Source organism: Gopherus flavomarginatus, chromosome 3, assembly GCF_025201925.1.
Source record: "Gopherus flavomarginatus isolate rGopFla2 chromosome 3, rGopFla2.mat.asm, whole genome shotgun sequence".
Lineage (NCBI taxonomy): Eukaryota > Metazoa > Chordata > Testudines > Testudinidae > Gopherus > Gopherus flavomarginatus.
The window spans coordinates 143,646,447-143,670,591 of NC_066619.1; the positions used below are offsets into that span (position 1 = coordinate 143,646,447).

General features: G+C 46.0%; 1 protein-coding gene across 1 annotated transcript in view; it reads right to left on the bottom strand.

Annotated features, from left to right (window-relative positions):
• The window catches only part of IGFBP7 (insulin like growth factor binding protein 7), a 78,727-nt gene that overhangs the window by 203 nt on the left and 54,379 nt on the right, over positions 1–24,145 (bottom strand). Inside the window, exons 2-4 of the mRNA XM_050945472.1 lie at positions 12,240–12,349; positions 4,945–5,061; positions 1,964–2,090 (exon numbers count right to left, since the gene is read on the bottom strand). Of these exons, the coding sequence (XP_050801429.1) occupies positions 1,964–2,090; positions 4,945–5,061; positions 12,240–12,349 (354 nt within the window). The remainder of the gene's footprint in view (positions 1–1,963; positions 2,091–4,944; positions 5,062–12,239; positions 12,350–24,145) is intronic.

Here is a 24,145-nt window from a genome sequence, read left to right on the forward strand (position 1 = left end):
GGGGAAAAAAACAAAAAGGGATGAGGGTTCATATTACCAGAGGGTAACACTACAGATACTCGAATATGAATGAAGTGAATTTTCTGTTTGTTCTTCATTATCCATATTTAAGTCAAACAGACCTTTCCTCTTTTTCAGTCTTCTGAGGGAACTGGATAGCTTAGGGCAATGTAATTGGGACCTTTCACTAAGGTCACTGGAACATGTCCATTGTCAGTAGCTGGCTAACTACACAGACATTTAGACTGTACTTATTATTGATGCATCTAAGATGCCATCTGATGACTTCATGGCTGTCACTGCCTGAGACAGTCAGACAGCAAGTCAGAGCTGGCATGCTGCTTGGACAAGAGCTTCAGGAGCCCCAGAAGTGACGGCTGTATGTGGATGAGAGCTGGGACTGACCAAAGCAAGAACTCCTAATGAGCAGAAGGCTTGGGCAGTGGCCTCTAGAAAAAAGGGGGAGATTCAGCTTGGTGAAGGGAAGCAGGAGGGGTAGGCAGGGAGGACTGGGAGTGGAACGCTATTTGAGGAAGAAGTCTCTCCATGAAGCGCTGTGGGAGGACTAGTCACTTAGGCAGAGAGGTCTAGAGAGCAGGGTCCTGAATGGAGGCATAAGGAACAGAACATAGTGCTGATGGAGACTCTTGGATGGGTGAGGGGAATGGAAAAACATACTATGTATTTTCACTGCTTTACAACCAGACTTTTGAGGAACTATGGCACTGGTGTAGATGAATAAATTGAGCTCAGACTGTACCTTTGGGTGAGCAAAAGGGAACCAGGCTTGACACAACTGTCATGCATAGCAGGGTTGCCCTATCACAATGCCCCTTTAACAGCCCTGAGGTACACTCCTTTTATAGACAGTCTGCACCTTCACTTATTGCTTAGCTAAAGTATGTGTCAAACTTTGCTGCAACGGAAATTAATTTCTGTTGCATCAACACTTTTCTTGCCGTTTCCTAAAGGTGAGAAGGAGCTGCAATAATGTGTGGCATACTTTTATATCTCCTCAGTTGTATCTTTGTGGCTATGGCATACGATCAAGCCTGTACCATGTTGCAGTGTCGTACTAGCCTTGCCATTAACAAACAGCAAAAGCCCATCACTTCCCTGACCTGCTTTTGAACAGTTTTCAGTTGTCCTTTAAAAAGCTAAATCATTGGATGCATTTATCCCCTGCATTTGTGATAATGGATTTCTAAAAAGAGGTATAATATGGCCAAAACCAAGCACCTTTATCTCACACGTTTATAGGTTAATGTATGTAATCCATTCATTTAGGTTCTAGACTTCTGCTCTTTTAAATGACACATCTGAATAGCTGGAAGATGTTTTTAAAAAATCAAATATTGTCCAGCAGTAAAGCAAGAGTATAAAATGAATCCCACCATCAATTGGGTCAAGTTGGACGCTAACATAATTAAGTTATGCCCTTTGCTAAAGGTTGCTAGGATGGACGATCAAGGCTATTAGGACTACATATATTGGCAAAATAGTCCTGCCATTTTTGGAAGTGTTTTTAAAGCCTTTTATACAATTTGAAACTCAGGTCTTTTCCGATAACATGGTGGCTGGAGAACCAATGAAATCACCACCAGAGCCTGAAAGCTGAGCTATTTGGAATAGATGGGATTTTTAGTCAGATGTTTTAACTTTTACCTAGCTAACCTCCTATACCTAGCACACATTTTGGAAAAAGCATGTCTTTAATAAAGATGCAACAACCCAATTCTCAGCTATTTGTGAGCTCTTATGCTAGAGACCTCCATGAGTGCCTCACCAAAACCAGAAAGACTGGCTTTGACATTAGAAATATCAGCAAGCTACAGCTAACAGTTTTAAATGCAACTTTTCAGGTTGCTCTCTTATGTCCTAAACAACCAAAGGGCATAAACCCCCTTTAAAAAAAAAATCTTTGCACATATGTGAAAAGTTTTAACAGTTATATATTACCTACCTTTAGTTATGGGTATTTCATGTAAGGCATTGACAACAGTAATTCGTGCAGAGGCTGTAGCCTCTCCTTTGGAGTTTGATGCATGACACTCGTACTCTCCAGCATCTTCTTTATTCAAAGGAGATATCTATGAAAACAAGCAGCATGTATCCTTGTTTACTACAGAGGATTTGTTCTCAAGTTCCTTTGTGTTACTGTTGGGTTGTATAACAGCAGTAAACAATAGAACTAATAACAGACTCAATACAGGTAACTGATCAAGTGGGAACTAATAGTTGGAGACTGCACATGTCCAGAATATTCCCATGGCCAGCAGTATGGAAAATGCTCATGTTCTTCTGAACGTGCAATAGTTTGTTTAAAAAAATTGCATCATAAAAACTGAACTTTTAAAAATGAGAATTTATTCCCTATTAGCAAAGAGAGTACAGAACTCAATCCTGACTTGGTCAGTACTGGTTTGCCCTGGTTCCCAAATCAGATAGGTGGCAGTATCCAACTATACTACAACAAGCACTCTGGTACCTGTCCTGGAGCTCAGTGAATCAATTCTAATTTCACTCTGTCTTCCACATCAGGATTTGCTTTTGCCAGACTTCAAGCCTTTTTTGTGTTTGCTTAGATTTGTGTCTCTGATGTTTTAGAACTTCCTGTCGTCATGGAGAGGAGGGCAGGAAAAAGTGGTAGCCCTAATGCTCCTCTCCAGGAAGGTGCTTCATCATATTTCTGTTGGCTCAGTAGCATATTTGCCCTGCTCCAAAGCTTTCTCTGCCCAAGCTTCCACCTCTGTTTTGGCGTACAGTGTAAGCTAATCCCTTGAGTTCTATTCCCCAGCCACCACCTCATTTGGCAGCTGAAGAGATTGCACAGTGTGGTCTGTTATTTCCAAAGCTTATCTACTTGCAAAGCAAATCTGTCATCCCTGACCTATTGTGCCATCCTCTCAGCTGGCTTCCCTGCTGCTGCTCTTTCCCCTCTCCAATCCATTTCCATGCATTACAGCTCAGGCCCTAGGATGCTGCTCCAGTTATCACACTCCCACTTGAGTAACTCCCTATCTGAGAACAAAAAGAACAGGAGTACTTGCGGCACCTTAGAGACTAACAAATCTATCTGAGCATAAGCTTTCGTGGGCTACAGCCCACTTCTTTGGATGCATGGAATGGAACATATATTGAGGAGATATATATACACATACAGAGAGCATGAAAAGGTGAGAGTTGCCCTACCGACTCTAAGAGGCCAATTAAGTAAGGAAAAAAACCCAAACTTTTGTAGTGATAATCAAGATAGCCCAGTACAGGCAGTTTGATAAGAAGTGTGAGAATACTTACAAGGGGAGATAGCGTCAATGTTTATAATGGCTCAGCCATTCCCAGTCCCTATTTAAACCTAAGGTGATTGTATCTAGTTTGCACATCAATTCCAGCTCAGCAGTTTCTGGTTGGAGTCTGTTTTTGAAGCTTTTCTGTTGCAAAATTGCCACCCGCAGGTCTGTCATTGGATGACCAGAAAGGTTAAAATGTTCTCCTACTGGTTTTTGAGTATTATGATTCCTGATGTCAGACTTGTGTCCAATAATGTACATTGGCCAAACCGGACAGTCTCTACGCAAAAGAATTAATGGACACAAGTCTGACATCAGGAATCATAATACTCAAAAACCAGTAGGAGAACATTTTAACCTTTCTGGTCATCCAATGACAGACCTGCGGGTGGCAATTTTGCAACAGAAAAGCTTCAAAAACAGACTCCAACCAGAAACTGCTGAGCTGGAATTGATCATAGATCATAGAATATCATATGCAAACTAGATACAATCACCTTAGAGTTGGTAGGGCAACTCCCACCTTTTCATGCTCTCTATATGTATATATATCTCCTCAATATATGTTCCATTCCATGCATCCGAAGAAGTGGGCTGTAGCCTGCGAAAGCTTATTCTCAAATAAATTTGTTAGTCTCTAAGGTGCCACAAGTACTCCTGTTCTTTTTGCGGATGCAGACTAACATGGCTGCTACTCTGATATCTGAGAACAGTTTTTTAAAAAACCAACTGTTTAACTTCAAGTTTTAAATGTCTGGGACGCAGATTTTTGAGAGTTCACATTCCTTGAGGACACAGGTCAGAGATGCTAAGACAGAGGGTTTTCTGTGAACTCCAGGACAGACCAGTCCTGCCATGTTCATGTAGCAATCCTCAGTCTGAGCTGTAGGATATGGAATCAAGTGGAAGTAAAGGCCTCTACCTCTTTCCTCTTAAGTAAATGTATACCTAGCAGGTCAGAGTTCTTTGAGGAGGGCATCTCATCTGGTCAAGCTTGTAACTATAGGGAACAGTCTCTTGAGCTGTACAGACTTGATTGGAAAGAGTGCCCCAGCAAGACAGGTACAAAATATAAATGCTTCAGAGAGGCCAGGCTGATTCTAGCTTGGGTTTGTGGGGCTCATATAAAGTTATGAGAGTAACTCTGTCTCTGTGGAGAGGGAGTCTAGTGCAGCGCTCAGTCTTGCACTACGCTCTACAAAAGGCAGGACATTAGTGCCCTGATCTGTGGAGAGTTCCACTCCCATGTGACCTTCACCAAAGATAACTGGTCTCCAATGCTAGCAATCTGCTGTGCTGCACCTGTTGATCACAGTATTTTACAGACAGTGCAGAAGGAGAGGTGGTCTGTCATTTCAGTCGGGTCCTATTCCTGAAAGCTTTTAAACATCCTGCTCTTCCTCATTGTTTTCACGCACATTTTGCATGAGTGTCAATAACTACAAAAGGTAAAAGCAAAGAACTGGGCCAACTGAATGCATTTAATCTTACTCCTTGTCATACATGTCAATGCTTTTTAACTTCAAATTCACAGGGACTCTTATTTTCAACACCAAGAAAAATACTGCACCTACTCCATTGTAATTTCCCAGTATTATGCATAGAAACTTGGATAACTTGTCAGAATTGTATGTGAATGTGCACAAGTACTTACCAATACCCAGCCAGTCACTTCATGTTTCTCAGGACCGCCACGGGTCTGGATGGCTAAGTTGTCGCGGTCTCCAGGCAGGAGCTCCAGCCTTTGGACTCCATATTGTCCCCTTATTATCTGAGCAGGAATATTAAGAGTCAAGTTGTCAGTAGTTTAATGAGATTGCCATTGTAAATACAGGAGCTCCTCACTTAACGTTGTAGTTATGTTCCTAAAATGCGACTTTAAGCAAAACGATGTCAGTGAATCCAATTTCCCCGTAAGAATTAATGTAAATGAGGGGGTTAGGTTCCAGGGACATTTTTTCCACCAGACAAATAACTATATTTTATCTCTCCACACACACACACACACACACACACACACACACACACACACACACACACACACACACACACACACAGTATAAGTTTTAAAAAAACAATACTGGCACACAGTGATGATGATTGTCAAGCTTGGTTCAGGTGGAGGAGTCGGCGGGTGGGATATTTCCTAGGAGATGCCTCACTGCTAAATGAACTAGCAATTGACTGAGCCCTTAAGGGTTAACTCTCACAACACTCTACAAGGCAGCAGGAAAGGAGGGAGTGCAGACAGAGACACACAGCCTGTGTATGAGAGAAAAAATGTGCATTTCCCCTTTAAGTAGCTGACGCCAGGCTTAAGTACACTGCCTTGTTAATTAAATCAGCTTGCTGAGACCTGAGACAGCAGCTACTGCCTAGAAGCTCCCTCCCTCTGTCATGTGTCCCCCCTGTTCTATGGAAGATGGGGTAAGTGGGGTGCAGGAGCAGGGGGAGACACCCTGACATTAGCCCCCCCTTTTCTCCCCTTCCCCTGTACAGCAAGCAGCAGTCTCTGGGAGCAGCTCCAAGGCAGAGGGCAGAAGCAGCACATGGCAGTGAGGGGAGGGACAGCTGCTGCACAGGGAACCTAGGGGAGTGGAGAGCTGATTGATAGGGGGCTGCTGGTCCAACTACCCACCAGCTAGTTGCAATGGGTTGCTCTTCCTGCAAGCAGTGAACAAAACAGGCGGCTGCCAAAGGACGTTAGAAGGGAGCATTGCACAACTTTAAATGAGCATGTTCCCTAATTTTATCAGCAACTTAACATCGAAACAATGTTAACTGGGATGACTTTAAGTGAGGAGTTCCTGTACCTACAATACCTAAGCTGCCAAACCCGTAAAGCCTTGTCTACATACAAAAGCTGTTCGGGTTTAACTAGGTCTGTACAGTTGGCGTGGTTACATTGATTTAAAGAGATTGCTACTACTGTGGCTATTCCTAGAGGGAAAGAGAATGAGCAATACCAGTATCTGCATCCTGATGGGGAGGTTTGTACTGGTATAACACTACTGATAAAACAAAAAAAGCACACCTCTGACAGTTACAATGGTACAGAGTCCGTACGCAGGCCAGGCTTGTGTCAGGCTGTGGCCTGCAGACTACATGTGAAAGTTTTACTGGTGTAACTAGTTTGAGTAAGGGTTTGATTTTTTACCAGTAAAAGTTATAGTGTGGATGCATGGCGATACCTGTTAAAGCACCTCTATACCAGTCTAACTGTGTCCCTACCAGTGAGGGGGTCTATAGTAGTTAATGCTGTACAACTCTCTTAACTTGGGTATGTCTACACCAGAAAATTAGGCTGATTTTATACAGTCATAGAATCACAGATTATTGGGGTTGGAAGGGACCTCAGGAGGTCATCTAGTCTAACCCCCTGCTCAAAGCAGGACCAATCCCCAAATAGCTCCCTTGTGGATTGAACTGATAACCCTCGGTTTAGCAGGCCAATGCTCAAACCACTAAGCTATCCTCCCCTATGTATATGTCCCTACTAAGCACATTAAGTCGGAGGAGTGCGTCCTCACTACCGTGGCTAGCATCAACCTATGGAGCAGTGCACTGTGGGTAGCTATCCCACAGTTCCTGCAGTCTCCGCTGCCCATTGGAGTTCGGGGTTAAGCTCCCAATACCTGATGGGGAAAAAACATTGTCGGAGGTGGTTTGGGCTATATGTCATCAGTCACTTCTCCCTCCACGAAAGCAACGTCAGACAATCATTTTGCGTCTTTTTTCCTGGCTTACCCATGCAGACGCCATAGCACGGCAAGCATGGAGCCCGTTCAGCTCATTGTCACCTCTGCTGTTGTGGGCAAGTCTACTGTGGGGGCTGCTGTGATCCAAGTAGGCAATGCAATCATTGACGTTCTGTTATCAAGGGTAGTGACTCTGGGAAATGTGCGCGTCTCTTCAGATTTTAGATGCATCATATTCCTGTCCTTTGTCACTGGTGAAGAAGTCGTGCAGCCATACATTCCAGTTCGGCCAGCGCTGTAACACCCCATAGCACTTCTGTGGTTGACACGTGTAACAGCTCCAGGGCTCTTGCTCTTCTGCCTTGGCCGAGGTACCTTGCCCTACCCGGACCTCCAAGCATTCAACACAGATGCACCTGCAGCAGCTGGCATTGCTACACAGCAGCAGCTCCTTGCCATCACAGCAGACAGTGCAGTAGGACTCCTAACCATCCTTGTCGGACATGTAGCTTGGCCGGGGGTTCTGGGAACGTCTTCCCTGCCTGGCTCCTAGCAAACTCCAGGGCATGGTGTATGGCTCCACTGCTTCCGCTGCAACTCTGCTCTCCTGCTCCCCAGTGACGAGCTCGGGGGATCCATTCTGGTCCTCCTGGGTGCTGCTGGCAGCAGATGGTGCAGTTGGACTGTTAACCATCCTCGTCCACTGCTTCTGCTGCAACTCTGCTCTCCTGCTCGGGGGATCCGTTCATGAAGCCTGGACAGTAGTAAGGAGCAGTTCAACTATAGGCTGAGCAAGTGAAGAATGGTGGTAGAATGTGCCTTTGGACATTTAAAAGCTTGCTGGTGCTGTTGGTCAGACCTCAGCACAATCAACATTCCCATTGTTAATGCTGCTTGCTATGTGCGCCATAATATCTGTGAGAGTAAGGGGGAGACGTTTATGGCGGGGTGGAAGGTTGAGGCAAATCGCCTGGCGTCTGAATATGAGCAGCCAGACTCCAGGGCGGTTAGAAGAGCACAGCTAGGCGCGCTGCGCATCAGAGAGGCTTTGAAAACCAGTTTCATGACTGGCCAGGCTTCGGTGTGACCGCTGTGTGTGTTTCTCCTTGATACAAACCTGCCCTCTTAGTTGATTTTAATTCCCTGTAAGCCAGCCACCCTTCCCCCTTCAAAATAAAGTAGCGATTGTTTTGAAACCATGCATTCTTTCTTTAATAATTAAAAAAAAATTAGATAATGGACAAGGTAGCCCGGGTGGGGTGGGGGAGGAGGGAAGGACAAGGCCACATTCTTTATTGTTGCCACACTACAAATCAAACTGATTGAATGACAGCCTTCTGTTGCTTGGGCCATCCTCTGGAGTGGAGTGGCTGGGTGCCCGGAGCCTCCTCCTGCGTTCTTGGGCATCTGGGTGAGGAGCCTATGGAATATGGGGAGGCGGGGAGGCGGTTATACAGTGGATGCCGTGGGGGTCTGTGCTCTTGGCTTTCCTGCTGCTCCAACACATGCTTCATCATGTCCGTTTGCTCCCCCATTAGCCTCAGCATCGCATCCTGCCTCCGCTCTTTGCACTCACTTAATTCTTTCCTGGCCTCTGCCACTGAATGCCTCTATGCATTAAGCTGTGCCCTATCAGTGCGGGAGGACTGCATGAGCTCGGAAAATATGTCATCGCAAGTGCGTTTTTTTCGCCTTCTAATCTGCGATAACCTCAGGGATGGAGATGATAGGGGAGTGTAGAAACAGTCTACGCTCTATGATTCTGAGGGGACTGCATGGTCACCTGTGCTGCTGAATTTGCCACGCTGACCAAACAGGAAATGAAATTCAAAAGTTCCCAGGGCTTTTCCTGTGTACCTGGCTAGTGCATCGGAATTCAAAGTGCTGTCCAGAGCGGTCACAATAGAGCACTCTGGGATAGCTCCCGGAGGCCAATACCGTCTATTTGCGTCTGCACTTCCCCAAATTCGACCCAGCAAAGTCCATTTTAGTGCTACTCCCCTTGTCGGGGAGGTGTACAGAAGTTGATTTTAAGAGCCCTTTAGGTGGATGGAATGGGGTTGGTTGTGTGGATGCAGTCATTTTTAAATCAACCTAACATGGCTAAATTGACCTAACCTTGTAGTGTAGACTTATTAGGCAACTGGGACCTCATAGGAGCCTGAAGCCCAAAACAAGGCAGGTTCCATAGGCAACTTTCTAGCACTTAGCATTGCCCCTAACTCTGTTCCCACTGAAGACAGTGGTAAAACAGCCACAGACTACAATGGGAACAGAGTTAGGCCAGTGCCTAGCACTTTTTGGAAGACCCTATCCTAAATGCCTGAAATGGTGCAAGTACTTGTATAAAGATGGGAAAAGGTGGTTCCCTGGGCTGTCCATGGTGGCTGCTGTCTGTTTTTCAGTAGCACCTGCAGTCCAAAAGGCCAGAGTTTCAAAGTGTTCAGCACCCAGCAGCTCCCGTTGTCCTCAGTGATAGTTTGGAGTGTGGGGCTGGATTCTCTGTCCTCGGTGGAAGCTTCTGGGTGTTGAGCCCTTTTGAAAAAATTTGGCCTTTGGGTTCTGGAGCAGTGGGAAACTAGCACTGCACACACTGTTACCAGGGTAGGGCCCATGGCACGTGACTCTCCCAAGGAGAATGGTGCACAAAGTAAACCAAACCTCAGCATCTGCTGCCCTAAAACCAATGTTTTCCAAATGGCCATGGGCAAGACTGGCAAAAAAGGCTTGTCACTGTGAAGCTTCTAGACACGTACGCACAGTGCAAAGCCACACTATGACCAGCTTAGCTGAGAGGCTCCTGGATAGAAATGTTGCCTGGAAGCAGAAAACCACACCTGTTTGTTAATGTGTAGTTTGTGTTTTTTCAGCCTTTTTGGTGCTGAGGGAGGAGATAACAAAAGATCTGCCTCGTTAATCAGCAATGAAGCTAATGGTGTGAACAAGCTGCACCTGGCAATGTACCATACAATGTTTTACAGTTCATTTGGTAAATATTAGTCCTTTCCATGATTATTTTGTTTACAGAAAAGAGCAGCTTAATTCTGCCCTTCCTGCACACTCCTCCCATGCAGTGCAGGGGCAGGGAAGGGATAGCTCAGTGGTTTGAGCATTAGCCTGCTAAACCCAGGGTTGTGAGTTCAGTCCTTGAGGGGGCCATTTAGGGATCTGGGGCAAAATCATTACTTGGTCCTGCTAGCAAAGGCAGGGGGCTGGACTCCATGACCTTTCAAGGTCCCTTTCAGTTCTAGGAGATTGGTATATCTCCAATTATTATTAATTGAAAGTGCTGATGACTGGCATGTTCAGTTTCCTGCAAGAGGAGGTTGTCATTTCTCAGAGCCAGCTCCAGGTTTTTGTCACTCCAAGCAGCAAAAAAACAAAAAAAAACCAACCCAAAATGCCACAATCATGATCAGTGCCTGCTCCACCACAGCACTTTCTTCTTCAGTGGCAATTCGGCAGCTGGTCCTTCCCTCTTAGAGGGACCCGCTGCCAAATTGCCGCCGAAGAGCCTAATGTGCCCCCCCAAGCACCTGCTTGCTGAGCTGGTGCCTGGAGCCGGCCCGACCAGACTTTAATTGGAGACACTGGAGCACACAACTAGTTGTGGAGCTTTAAAAGTCCACTGAAGATCTGTCTGACAACATACACCACAGCTGATTTCACTTACAAACAACAAGGTCTCCTATGTCACCAGGAAATGTCTGTAGTTGGCCCTATTATTTAGGTGAGTCACTATATGAACAATTTCCCTTAAAATGTTTTAAATATACATTCTTTAAATTGATTGTAAAGGGCTATAAACCATCAGAGGTCCCAAGAGCCTGTGGGTTTGAGAAAACTTGAAAAGTGATGGAGTCAGCACTATGGCACTATTTTTAAATGTTAACCTGCACATTCTGTTTGAAATTTAACACCAAATCAAAGTCTTCTCTCTATCCTATCACTTCCAAAGAGGCAGCAAAGTGGGAGGCACGCAAGTGAATGTATGGAACCTGCCTTACTTTGGGCTTCAGGCTCCTATGAGGTCCCAGTGCCAAATTCCGATGCAGTTTCTGGAGCTGAAGATGAGTGTGCACCTTCCTTGCTATGAACTAAGAGTAAAAAACAAACCCAGGCCACCAGCGTTACCTAACCACACAGCCCAGGAGCAGCATCACCTCAAGGCTAACAAAAGAAAACAAAAAGCAACAAAGAGTGTTGTGGCACCTGATAGACTAACAGATGTATTGGAGCATAAGTTTTCGTGGGTGAATACCCACTTCGTCAGATACATGTGGTGGAAATTTCCAGAGGCAGGTATAAATACGCAGGCCAGAATCAGTCTGGAGATAACAAGGTCAATTCAATCAGGGATGATGACACCCTCTTCTAGCAGTTGAGGTGTGAAAACCAAGGGAGGAGAAACTGGTTTTGTAGTTGGCAAGCCATTCACGGTCTTCGTTTAATCCTGAGCGGATGGTGTCAAATTTGCAGATGAACTGAAGCTCAGCAGTTTCTCTTTGAAGTCTGGTCCTGAAGTTTTTTTGCTGCAGGATGGCCACCTTTAAATCTGCTATTGTGTGTCCAGGGAGGTTGAAGTGTTCTCCTACAGGTTTTTGTATATTGCCATTCCAACAAAAACACTGCAGGATTACTATGACTCTGGCCTGGGCATACAAGGCCAGTGTTTTCAAAGCCACAGGCATGTATAAGCATAAAACAGATAATTGGGAAGCATTCTTTAGCTACTCTTAATACCAGTCTTTAATATGGCAAAGCATAATTGTGTTTCTCTTATCAGCATAAACAAAAGTGCAAAAGAAAAAAATACTGTTTTTGGGGGGCAGAGGGAGGAATTAAATACATCCAGATTAGGGAGTGGGAATGAGAAATAAAGATGTTCTCTTTTTTTTTTGCATTGACCAGAGAAACTCACTGTAAACAAGCTCTTCTGCTGGTGGGTTTGCTGTAGCTTTTGTCTTGCAATTGCTGTCTAACAGTCTTAGCTATTCTTTTGAAAGTGCTACAGTTCACAGGTGGTGCTGGATTTGGTAACACATTCAGTATTTTTCTCATCCTTGCACAAATGGGACTGCCCTTCTTTCTTGCCACTTTAAAAGCAGTGCAGAGCTTGCTGTAAATTGCCTTTCTCTAGTACTCTCTGCTCCTCTGCCATCTCCCCCAAGAGGTGAAGAATATTGCACTATAGTAAATAAACATGGCATAATCCACACTACCCATGAAAAACAGATCCCGTGCCACTGACCTTGTTCCAAGTGAGCACTGGGGTTGGAATGCCCATGACTTCACAACTCAGGTAAATCTTTGCTCCAGTGACATTCCAGATTTCCTTAGGGGGAGTCACAATGGAAGGCCCTGAAAAGAGAGAAATCCCTTAAAACAGGTGACTCCAACGTGATGTCTGGTTCCCTGCTTCTTGTTTGTACCCAGTTACATTCAGTAGTTTTTCAGTGCCAGGACTTTCTAATACTATTATAAGCAGGTTTGGTAGCTCCACCCAATTAAGGTTGCCCAGCACTTCCCATTGTAAGACTGTTTTCAGTTGCTCATGACTTTGCCAAATTTGAACTGTTTGGGCTGAAATTTTCCAGACTGTGTGTCTGCCTCAGGCTGAATTAATTTGGAAAATTTCAGCCAAAATGGTTCAGCTGCTTCTAAGAACCAAAATAGGGGAAAATGTGTTGTTTTACCCACATTAAAAAACTCAGGTGACATTTTCATTGAGAGGCTCTAACACCTCTATGCTTTGGAACAGGGGCTTTAAATTTGGCAGGGGAGTGGCCTTTGTGTCAGGTATGTGCCTTTTGCCTCATGAAAATTTGGCCAAGTTATAAGCCTTGGAAAAATTACAGTTTTCACATGCTCAGTAGAGACTTGCTAGAGTTTACCATTTAAAACCTTCTGTCCACACTGAGCATGCTCCAGCCTGGGGACACGGGGGGCTGAGAAGGACTTTCTCAGCAATTGCAGCTTCCAGCTGCTCTGGGCTGTGCTGAGTTCCAAGAACTGGAACTGAGAGCAGGGAGCCTGACTCTCCAGTGCTCTCAGTGGCCACTCTGCTGGTGCCCAGGCAGCGAGGAGGAGGAAGCTGCCTGATTTGAAGGATGAAGGGACAAGAGCTGGACTGGGTGTGTGTGATCCGAACAGCCTCCCAATGCAAGAGGGCAAGGGGCTCCCTGATAGGGAGTTTCAGCTGGTTTGACCAGTTCAGTGTACCCCAACTCATTAATGACATAACCGGTGTCTAAAAGGTATCATGTAAGATACCAACAGAAATCTAATAACATGCTGATCATTAATATTATTGCAAAGTGCAGGTATTGAGGTCAAATCCAAAATTACAAACGTACTGGGAATTATGTTTTTAAAATTACCCCATCCTAGACAAAGGAATGTGGTTCAGCTATCTTGAAGGTACTTCCAAGGTATCACAGGAATCTATTTACATAAGAGGAAACAAAACCATCAAGCTAACAAGGGGAGGAGATAACCACTCAGCATCACGGCACGGGGAGGAGACTGCAGGAACAAATCAATCTGGATTTTAGCAAACACCAGGGAATCGCCTTTCTCACAGCTTGAAAGAACTTTACTATAGAGCAGGAGCAGGCAATCTATGGCACGTGTGCCAAAGGTGGCACGTGAGCTGATTTTCAGTGGCACTCACACTGCCCAGGTCCTGGCCACTGGTCCGGGGAGCTCTGCATTTTAATTTAATTTTAAATGAAGCTTCTTAAACATTTTAAAAACCTTATTTACTTTACATACAACAATAGTTTAGTTATATATTATAGACTTACAGAAAGAGACCTTCTAAAACATTAAAATGTATTGCTGGCACGCGAAACCTTAAATTAGAGTGAATAAATGAAGACTCGGCACACCACTTCTGAAAGGTTGCCAAACCCTGCTATAAGGGGTAGTAGGGTTGCCAAATTTCTAATCACACAAAACTGAACACCGTAGCCCCACCCCTTCCCCGGGGCCCCACACCCATTCACTACATTCCCTGTCCCTTGGTGGCTTGCGCTCCCCCACCCTCACTTACTTTCACTGGGCTGAGGTAGGGGGTTGAGATGCAGGAGGGGGTGAGAGCTCTAACTTGGGGTGAAAGCTCCAGGGTGGGGACAGATATGAGGGGTTCAGCGTGTGGGAGGGAGCTCTTTGCTGGGGCAGGGAGCTGGGTTGAGTGAGGGAGTGAGAGCTCCGGCTGGGGGTGTGGGCTCTGGAGTGGGGCTGGGGGTCTTGGGGTGCAGGAGGGGGCTCCAGGCTGGAGGTGGGGCTGAGGGATTTGGAGTGTGGGAGGGGGCTGTGGGTTGAGGCAGGGGGGCGGATTTACCTCAGGCAGCTCCCAGTCAGCGGTGCAGCAGGGCTAAGGCAGGCTCCCTGCCTGTCCTGGCTCCGTGCTGCACCCTGGAAGCAGCCAGCAGGTCCAGCTCCTAGGCTAGGGGGGAGAGAAGGGAGCCAGGAGGCTCTGTGCACTGCTCTCACCCACAGGCAGTGCCACCCAGCTCCCATTAGCCACAGTTCCTGAACCTGCTGTCCGCTTCCAGGGTGCAGCGTGGTGACAGAATAGGTAGGGACTAGCCTGCCTTAGATCTGCAACACTGCTGACCGGATTTTTAACGGCCTCATTGGCAGTGCTGACTGGAGTCACCAGCGTCCCTTTTTGACCAAGTGTTCTGGTCAAAAACTGGACACCTGGCAACCCTAGGGGGTAGCCTTCAAAAGAATTCATTTCAATGGTTCACTGGACTCTAAAGAGAGGGGCAAAGAACCCCAAAGGATCTTTCACCTAAAAATACAAAGGAACTGAACACTTTGAACTTGGTGGGAGATCCTGACCAAGGTGGTGGTCAGCATCTTGCTGGAAGGAAGTGTGGTAAGAATCTTACTTTGCACCAAGACTGTAGTTTTGTTAAATCTTTGCCTCTAGAAAGTGTTTTTCACTTTAATTTCCTTGTCAACATTTCTAACTCTATCCTTTGTACCTGAACTCACTTTAAATCCCACCTCCTTTTGTTAAATAGATGTGCTTTACTTTTAATCTGAACCAATCCAGTGCTGTGTTTGAACTGAAGCAATAGTTAACACCAGTTAATGTGGCAATCTGTGCAGTTGGTCTCTTTAGAGGAGCAAACAAACCGTATTATTCCTCTGACTGGTCCAGGAGAGGGGCTGGACATTGCAGAGCACATGGTTTTGGGAAAATTTGGGAATGGGGGTGTTGGGGTCACCTTGCCAGGTGTAACCAAGGATGGTGGAAATCAGAGTGTGGCAGGGATGTAACAAGCAGGCCACTGGAGTCAGAATAGCTGATCCAGTGTTGCTTATCATACAGACACTCAGTGCATGCTCAGATGCTGGCTAGGACTATCTAGACAAGGGAGCTACAGCACCAGAACATTTTAAGACACGTAGGGTTACAGGGCAGGTGATGGGGGTGGGGGAAGGAGATTGTGACAGAGCCTTTGGTGGTGGAGTTGGGGCTTGAGGGGAAGGGGAGAGGAAAACTAGGCCTTGGAGTTAGTGGGCGGGGTGGGGGATTGGACTGGCTGGGCAAGGAGTCTGGGGCTGGGATCCAGTGGGAGACTGGGAGCCAGGAGGGGGGCAGAGAGGTTCAATGGATTCAAAATGTCCTAGGTATCTCTTCCCCCTGCCCCATGCTCTTAGCAGGCTGTGTGTGTTCTCAGCTCTGCTGCACACTTCCTGTGTGACCTGAGGCAAGTCACTACCTTGCTCTGTTCCTCATTTTGGACATCTCTAGTATGGCAATGATATTTCCCTACATCACAGGTGTCTAGTGAGGATGCAGTCATTAACCCATGCTAGGCCATCAGGCTATTACAAGACGAGTATCTCAACCGAAGTGTAAAAAAGAAATGGTCTGGTAAATTATCCCGCCAGCAAACTTCCAGCTGCTGCCTTTTCCCATAGTTCTGGCTCTTTGTTTTGGCATAAGCTAGCAAATGTGCGTGTGCACATGAGTGAGTGAGAAAGAGAAAGATGTGGGGGGAAGGAACACAGGCCAGTGCGTGTGAGAGCAGGGCATGGAGGGAAGGGCGGGGGGGGGCAGATTTCCAAATGAGCTCAGCTCCCATGTAGGCAGTAAACAAAGTGGCCAGCCTGTTCTCAATGGGAGTTGCTGGGTGCCTGGGCCCTTTTGAAGATCTGGTCATGTCATTTATGTGCCTAGATGGGAGCCGTTAAGTACTGAGTTGTTTAGAAAATCTGGCCCTAAATGCTGACCCTCAGGCTTGGCAGTGTATTAGACACAAGCAGTATTCCAGGAAGGAGAAGAATGGGCTTTGTTTAATCTCTTTTTTTGTAGAACTGCACTGCAAACGTGCTATTAATTTCTAGAAAGCGAAAGCCAAATGAATGTGTCATGTTTATTTCCACTCAATTAAAGCTTTAAAGGCTGCATCTCAGAGGGTTATTTGTATCTCTTCCTCAGAAGACAGAGGCACAGTAACTGTAATCTACTCAAATCAACTCAAGTTGTTTTTTTGTAGGGACATTGGAATTGCCAGGCCCAGTTCCATCTAGTCTCATATTCTGTCTCCAATAGTGACTAGAGGCTTCTGTGGAAGAAGCCCTAGTGGACAGATATGGGCTAGCCTCTTTCCAGGGAACATTTCCTCCTGGGCTTCATTAGCTGGAGACTGGTTGATGTCCTGAACCAGGAGGGTTTATAGCTTTTGTTTGTGTTTTTAATATATACTATTCTAACCCTGGATTTCCTTTGTGACAGACCCAGGCCAGTTGGGTACAGCAGAGTAGTCTTACTGGTAGCCAGGAAGAGTAGTAGAAGGCAGATATCCTGATGACTGGAGTGTTTTCTGTTTCCTGACTGACCAGAGCAGGAGCTACTCCAGGCTAGGGTGGACACCTGACTCCAATTAGGCTGCAAAGAGTCAGGTGAGGCTGTTAAGCTAATATGAACACCTGACTCTAATTAAGGCCCCTCTGATACTATAAAAGGGCTTGCTCCAGTTAGCCCAAAGAGAGCCAGAGGAGAGAAAGTGTGGCTGAAGGGCTGGGTAACGAAGACACCCTCAAACCACAGGAAAGGGAACCCTAAGGCAAGGGTGAAGAAGGTATTAAGAGAGAGAAGCGGGGGAGCTGTGGGGAAATGGCTGTGACAGTGAAAGGTCGGCTGCCAACAGCTGCTGCCATTAGGGTCCCTGGGCCAGAACCTGGAGTGGAGGACAGGTTCCCCCCGACCTGTCACTACAGAAACACCTTCTTTGAGGGGAAGACAGGTCCCTGTCAGGACAGGAGGCACAACTGTTCTTGAATAAGCCGTAGGGACAAAAGAGACTGTGCGAGTTCTCTCACCAACTTCCTTGCTGGCTTGTGATGAAAGGGCTCAGTAGACTGTACCCTGGCCCTAGAGAGAGAAGGGCTACGTGGAGGGTCGCAGTGAGCCTCTGTGGCTAGCATAAACCACCTGGAAACATGGGACCCACGGGGACAAGGTCGGAGCTCTGCCACACCCGCTACACATCTTATCTTCTCTGGCATTCTGCTATTCTCTTGTGACGATGAATGTGGAGCAGATTTTGGATGTGTTCTTACCAAGTGCATTGTCATTTTCTTCCAACAAAGTATTTTTCTACAGCCCAGTGTCTCCCACCATTCTGCTATTGGCTGCTCTCCCTCTCTGCAGTTTTTGGAGGTGGTCCAAAGCTGTAGCATTGATCCTGCTGGCAGCAATATTTTTTTCTCACCTGTTAAGTCTGAGACCATGTGCAAAATGGTTATGCTCACAATACAGATCCAACCTGAGCAGGCTCCTGAGGACAAGCTCCTCCTCTCCAAATCCTATCCTGAGCCTGTGATTCCCCAGTACTCCTCCTTTGAGGATGTGATTAGAGAGGAGCAGAATAAACCTGATGCGTAAGCACTTTAACAGCCATGATATTAAATTTTACAAGCTTCAAAGAGCCAAAAAAAATCCGTCATAGTAGCATCTTTAGCAAGAGATGTGGTTATTACCGCTGAAAAGGAATTCTTTCCTGAGGACCACACGGATAGGAAAGTGGAGACCACCCTTGGAGGAGTCTTCAAGGCACCCATGGCTACTCTCAGAGCATTTGTCACAGCTACATGTTTTGTGAGGACTTCACTGTCTTGATTAGAAGACCTCAGGCCCTGAAGGACAGCGATTACCTTGACTTCTGCTCTAGTCTCAAGAAATTTCCCTGGCAACAGCATTTCTGATTAATGCTTCAATGGACACTATGATGTTTTCAGTCAGGGCCATGACATCCAGCTCAGTGGCCAGTTGTCATGTATGGTTTCCGTCCCTGGAAGGTAGACACTCCAAGCAAGTCGTGTGTTTGACACTGCACCCCTTCTTCGCAGTGATACAGGAACTCCTCACTTAACATTGTAGTTATGTTCCTGAAAAATGCGAATTTAAGTGAAACAATATTAAGTGAATCCAATTTCCCCATAAGAATTAATGTAAATGAGGGGGTTAGGTTCCAGGGACATTTTTTTTCACCAGACAAAAGACTACACACATGCAGTATAAGTTTTAAACGAACAATTTAATACTTGTACATAGCAATGATGATTGTGAAGCTTGGTTCAGGTAGAGGAGTCAGCAGGTGGGATATTTCCCAAGAAATCCCTCACTGCTAAATGAACTAGCAATTGACTGAGCCCTGAAGGGTTAACTCTCACAGCACTCTACAAGGCAGCAGGAAAGGAGGGAATGCAGACAGAGACATACACCCTATGTATGAGAGAAAAAATGCACATTTCCCCTTTAAGTAGCTGACCTCAGGCTTAAGTATACTGTCTTGTTAATTAAATCAGCTTGCTGAGACCTGAAACAGCAGCTACTGCCTAGAAGCTCCCTCCCTCTGTCGTGTGTCCCCCCTGTTCTATGGAAGATGGGGTAAGCGGGGTGCAGGAGCAGGGGGAGACACTTTCCCCCCTCCCCCCAAACAGCAAGCAGGAGTCTCTGGGAGCAACTCCAAGGCAGGAGCAGCACATGGAAGTGGGGAGAGGGACAGCTGCTGCACAGGGAATTTAGAGGAGTGGGGAGCTGATAGAGGGAGCTGATAGGGGGCTGCCGGTCCACCCTGGTTCCAACCACCCACCAGCTAGCTGCAACGGGCTGCTCTTCCTGCAAGCAGTGGACAAAACAGGCGGTTGCCAAACAACATTAGAAGGGAGCATTGCACAACTTTAAACAAGCATGTTCCCTAATTGATCAGCAACTTAACATTGAAACAACATTAATCGGGACGACATTAAGTGAGGAATTCCTGTATTATTATGCTATGATTATGGCATAATTATGATGTATTTTATGAAAGATACGTCATAAGATGTCATTGGAAAAATTATTATTTGCTGAATATGATTATCCTATTTGTATGCATGTATCATTTTTGTATCTGAAGTTATAAATATTGACTATGTATCTGGTATTTCAATGTAGTTACACTTAGGTAACACCACTAGACAAGATGTTTTCAGTCTAGACAGTTGGTTGGGAAGGGCCTGTTCAGGGCAATGAGCCATTAGAAAGAACAACAGGCCTTGGGAAAAGCTTATCTTCCATCTTGGAGCCTTCCTGTGAATGCTCCAAACAACCTATGAGTGATGGCTGCTATGACTCTACAAGGACATGTGATGAGATCATGTCTCTAGATTCCATCTTGGGATGTCAATGTTCTTCCGCAGAATGGTCTGGGAACCAAGCTTTGAAACAAAGGGTTCCCGCCATATGCAAAAGCTATGTAAGGCAGGAGAGTGACATCATCTGAGGTTCTTCCCTCCCTACACGACTCCTGGAAACACCTGAGGAACAAAGACTAAACTGGGCGGAGTGCTGGACCCAGGCTAAAGGGATTTTTAGCCTGTAAATGGAACACCAGGGAATTCTAAGCTGTAAGCAAGTGCAGCTTGCCCCTTCAGAATCTGCAGCCTGCTTGTACCATCTCTTAGGGTGAGAATCTGCTATTCATACCCAATCTATATAGTATATTAAGCTTAGTTTGCATTTTTGTTTATTTGCTAGGTAATCTGCTTTGATCTGTTTACTATCACTTCTCACTTAAAATCAATCTTTTGTAGTTATAAACTTGTTTTTTGCTTTTTCTACACCAAGTGTTTGAGAATCATAACTCAGGGGCAAAAGGCTGTTGCATATTCCTTTCCACATTGAGAGAGGGGGTAAATTTTATGAGCTTATGCTGTACAGTTCCCTGTGCAGTGCAAGACAGTATAATGTTGGGTTTATACTCCAGAGGGGGTGTGTGCTTGAGGAGCTGGTAGTTGCCCTAGCTGTACCCTTCCCATGCAGGAGCTGGTTAGAAAGCCTGCATGGAACTGCAGCTGGATGTGTCCCTATCTGTATGTATGCTGGTGAAAGTGCAGGCTGGAGAGGGCTTTGCAGCTTGTCAAAGCAGTAAAGTGTAAGAGGGAGCCCAGGCGCTGGGTTGGGGGGCTCAGTGGTACCCCAGTTCCAGATGGCACCCTGGGAGGAACCTATCACAGTGTATTCCTCCAAGTTCACAGGATCTCTCCTCTTTGGAAAAAAAAATTATATAAGATTGTGGCAGAAAATGCTGTTAAATCTAAGCAGTCCCTCCCTTCTCTACTGAGCGCTTTCAGGAGCAAGTACAAAATCTGCCTTCAGGCAGAGATGCTCCTTCCATCCCTCTTCCTCACAGATGTACCAGAGGAATGATAGCAGATATGCCAAAGGAAAGTCTGGAGCTAGATGTCAAGTGAAAAGCCCAGAGGGGGTCCCGCAACCCATCCTGAGAACGAGTGGATACACCTCTGCCCAGAACTAAATCTAGGATACAGTATTTCCTGTTTCTCAGAAGAATGGTTCATATCAACCACCGACAAATGGGTAAAGAAGAGAGATAGTAAGGCAGGGATATTCTCCTGAGCTCCAGGATCCAGCCCACCCCTTCTTCATCTATTTCCCCTACTGCACCAACACCACCAACTGTAAACTTCTCTGGAATGAAATCTCCTATCTCCTGGACATAGGAGTGACAGAAGGAGTTCACTCAGAAGAAAAGTTCTCAGGGCTCTACTCTACCCTCTTCATCGTTTGGAAGCACACAGGAGGAGTCAGAGCCATGCTACATCTCAGAAGGCTCAGCAGGTGAAGAAAACAAAATTTCCAGACGAAGACCCTTCAGCAGTGTCATCTCTGCATCAGGGGGATCACCTAACCTCAGTGGACATGTGGGACATGTATCTCCACAACCCCATTAGCAGGCTTCTGAGATTTGTTTATGGCACAGAGCACTACTGGTACCGAATCTCTCATTTGGTCTCTCATCAGCCCCAAGGGTCTTTACAAAGATGCCAGTGCCGGTCATAGCCAGGATTAGGGTCACAGGAGACTTGCATATACCTCTTTCTGGATGACATTCTAATCAGAGCTTTGATCCAGCCTGCGGCGCACTATGCCACATTGCAAATTCTGGACCTCCTGCAAGCCCACAGCTTTGTGATAAACATCAAAAGTTCCTTGATCCCATTGACAACACACTTGGAAGTGGACATAGGCACTTCATTGGTGAAGACCTACCTCTCACTCAGCAGGTTCTGGAGGATCCAGTATCTCATCTTCATCCTGCATACATGCACCAAGCCAACATAGCTAACTGCCTTCAGCTACTGGGCCTCCTGTCATGCACAGGGATCACCCCGTGGGCAAGATCCCACATCAGGTGTCTTCAAGTCTCCTTCTGAAAGGATGCACCACTCCCCAGATCAGGTGATGATCCTGAGTCAACATTACATCTCCATCAAAACCTGTTTTCTGGTCAGCATCATGCCTGCTAGGTGAATTCCAGAGTTGACAGTCCTATCTATGCAGGAACTCTATTGCCTGTTCCATGGTAACAAGGTAGCACTGAGAACTCTGCAATCATTTCTCCCCAAGGTGAACTCTCTTTTCCATACCTCATAGGAAAATGTCCTTCTTTCTTTCTGCCCAAGGCCATCCCAGAAGTGTGGCACACTTTAGATGTTAGAGCACTGAAACTCTTACCTCAAGTGCACAGAATCCACACGGTCATGTACCCTGTTCGTCTCCTTTAATCCAAAATGCCAAGGGCTCAGAGTCTCAAGGTTATCTGTCCCTAGGTGGGTCAGATTATGCATTGTTGAGGCTTACAAAGTGCCAGGAGCTGCTGTTCTAGAAGGAATCTGTGAGATCTAGGGCCACCTCATGGGCCAAGCGAGCATGGGCCTTCATTACAGAGAAATGCAGAGCAGTCACATGGTGGTTGGTTATCACCTTTATCAAACATTACAAAGACTTTCTGTCCTCCACAGACACCTCTTTAGTCAAGAAAGTGCTCCAGTAACGGCCTTGCCTTTTGGACAATCCTTAAGGAGTGGGTCTACTTAACTATCTCTTCTTTTGTTTACCTTTTCTTATCCCTCACTACTCCTGATCACAGCTCTTTACTTCCCAGGTGTAGCAGAACTGTGGGAGACACTGGGACACAGAATGGAAAATTTCTTAGCTAATGTTTTCCTTTCTGCTAGCAGCGTCTCCCATAATTCTACCCATTCTTGATGGCTTTCTGTCAAGGGTCAGCATTTTATTTGGCCTATGTATCTATGTACACCAGGCCAATGCTCAACATGGTAATGAGTTTGATATAGATGTTATGATTATAAATGATTTTCTCAACTAGTGTTTCACACAGCTTTGGAATAACTCATCTGGCAGCAAGCAGGAGAAGAGGGCGTGGCCAGCACAAGCTGCATTACAGTTTTAAACTGCCTCCAGAAGCTGCAGAGAGAGGAGAGTGGCTCATGCATAGCAAAACTGTGGGAGATGCTTCTAGCAAAAAGAAAATTATTGGGCAAGAAATTTTCTGTTCTTAAACATGAAGATCCTCAATTGGCAAAGCCCCCCTAAAACAACAAGGAGTCTGGTGGCACCTTAAAGACTAACAGATTTATTTGGGCATAAGCTTTTTGGGTAAAAATCCTCATTTCTTCAGATGCACTTCTTCAAAGCCTCACTGAGATCAATGGAGTGGTGACCATTTACAACAGCTAAGGAAGTGGCCCCTTGTCTCAGAAGCAAGAGATGGCAAAGCCATGTTAGTTCACTAGTTTGTCCCATCCATCCTGATGCAAGGCCACTCCCTACTATAATGTGTTCCTAAGTGCTCTGTCCAGGTTAGTACTGAATGATTCCAGGGATGAGGCTTCATCATGTCCCATACGAGACTGTTTCTCCAACCAATAGAGCTCACTGGTATTCAGCCTATTCCTTTTTTCAGTTTTACCCCATGTTGTTAGTAACTACCACTGTGGTGCTCTGCTCTTGCTCGATGATGATAACAACAGTCAGCTGCATGCTTGTTCCATCAGTGTGCTGCCCTGGCTCAGCGCAGATAGCTGACCCAGCAAACCCCGAGAGACCCCCCAAAGACCACAGACTCTAGTAAGGTACGAAGGAACCCGAGCCAGGTTTACTGTCAAACAAAGCACAGTAATAGTTTCCTATAGGCTCTACAGGTCATACTACGAATACGTGCCCCCTGGCAATGGACACAGCTCAGTTAGTGGCTGGACTTTCCACTGCCCCCTAGGTTGGCCAAAGATACGCACTCCGGGACCTACTTTTATACAGTTACAGGACAAATTACTCATCCCTCCTGACGTACTGGCTCATTAGGGTGCTGTCTCCCCTTTGATTATGTTGTTCCAGACATACAGATCTGTCCTGTCTTTAAGATGCACTTGCCTGTTCCTTGTTATGTCTATGGAGTGGCCTTGTATCGGGCTGTCCAGGTGCCATCGTGGCACAAGTTCCTCTTATTAGTCCTTATGTGTGAACGCACCTGCTTCTAACAACCCTCTTCTTGCCAATTTCTGTGAGTGAGGCCTGCCTCTGGCTTACAGCCCAGCTTTTGCTTAGCAATGCCTGGAAGTACTTAGGTTCAGACTTCAGGCCTCAGACTAGGCCTCTGACACAAGAGTTTATATTTCAGGGCCTCATCTTACTACACCCCATTGCTGCTGATTAGGTTTTCATTCACCTTCTTGCATGGTTCTCACAGGTCATCTTACAGGGACTGCAGCACCACTGACGGGCAGAAACATGGACTGCAGGATGTCACTGCATGACTGTGA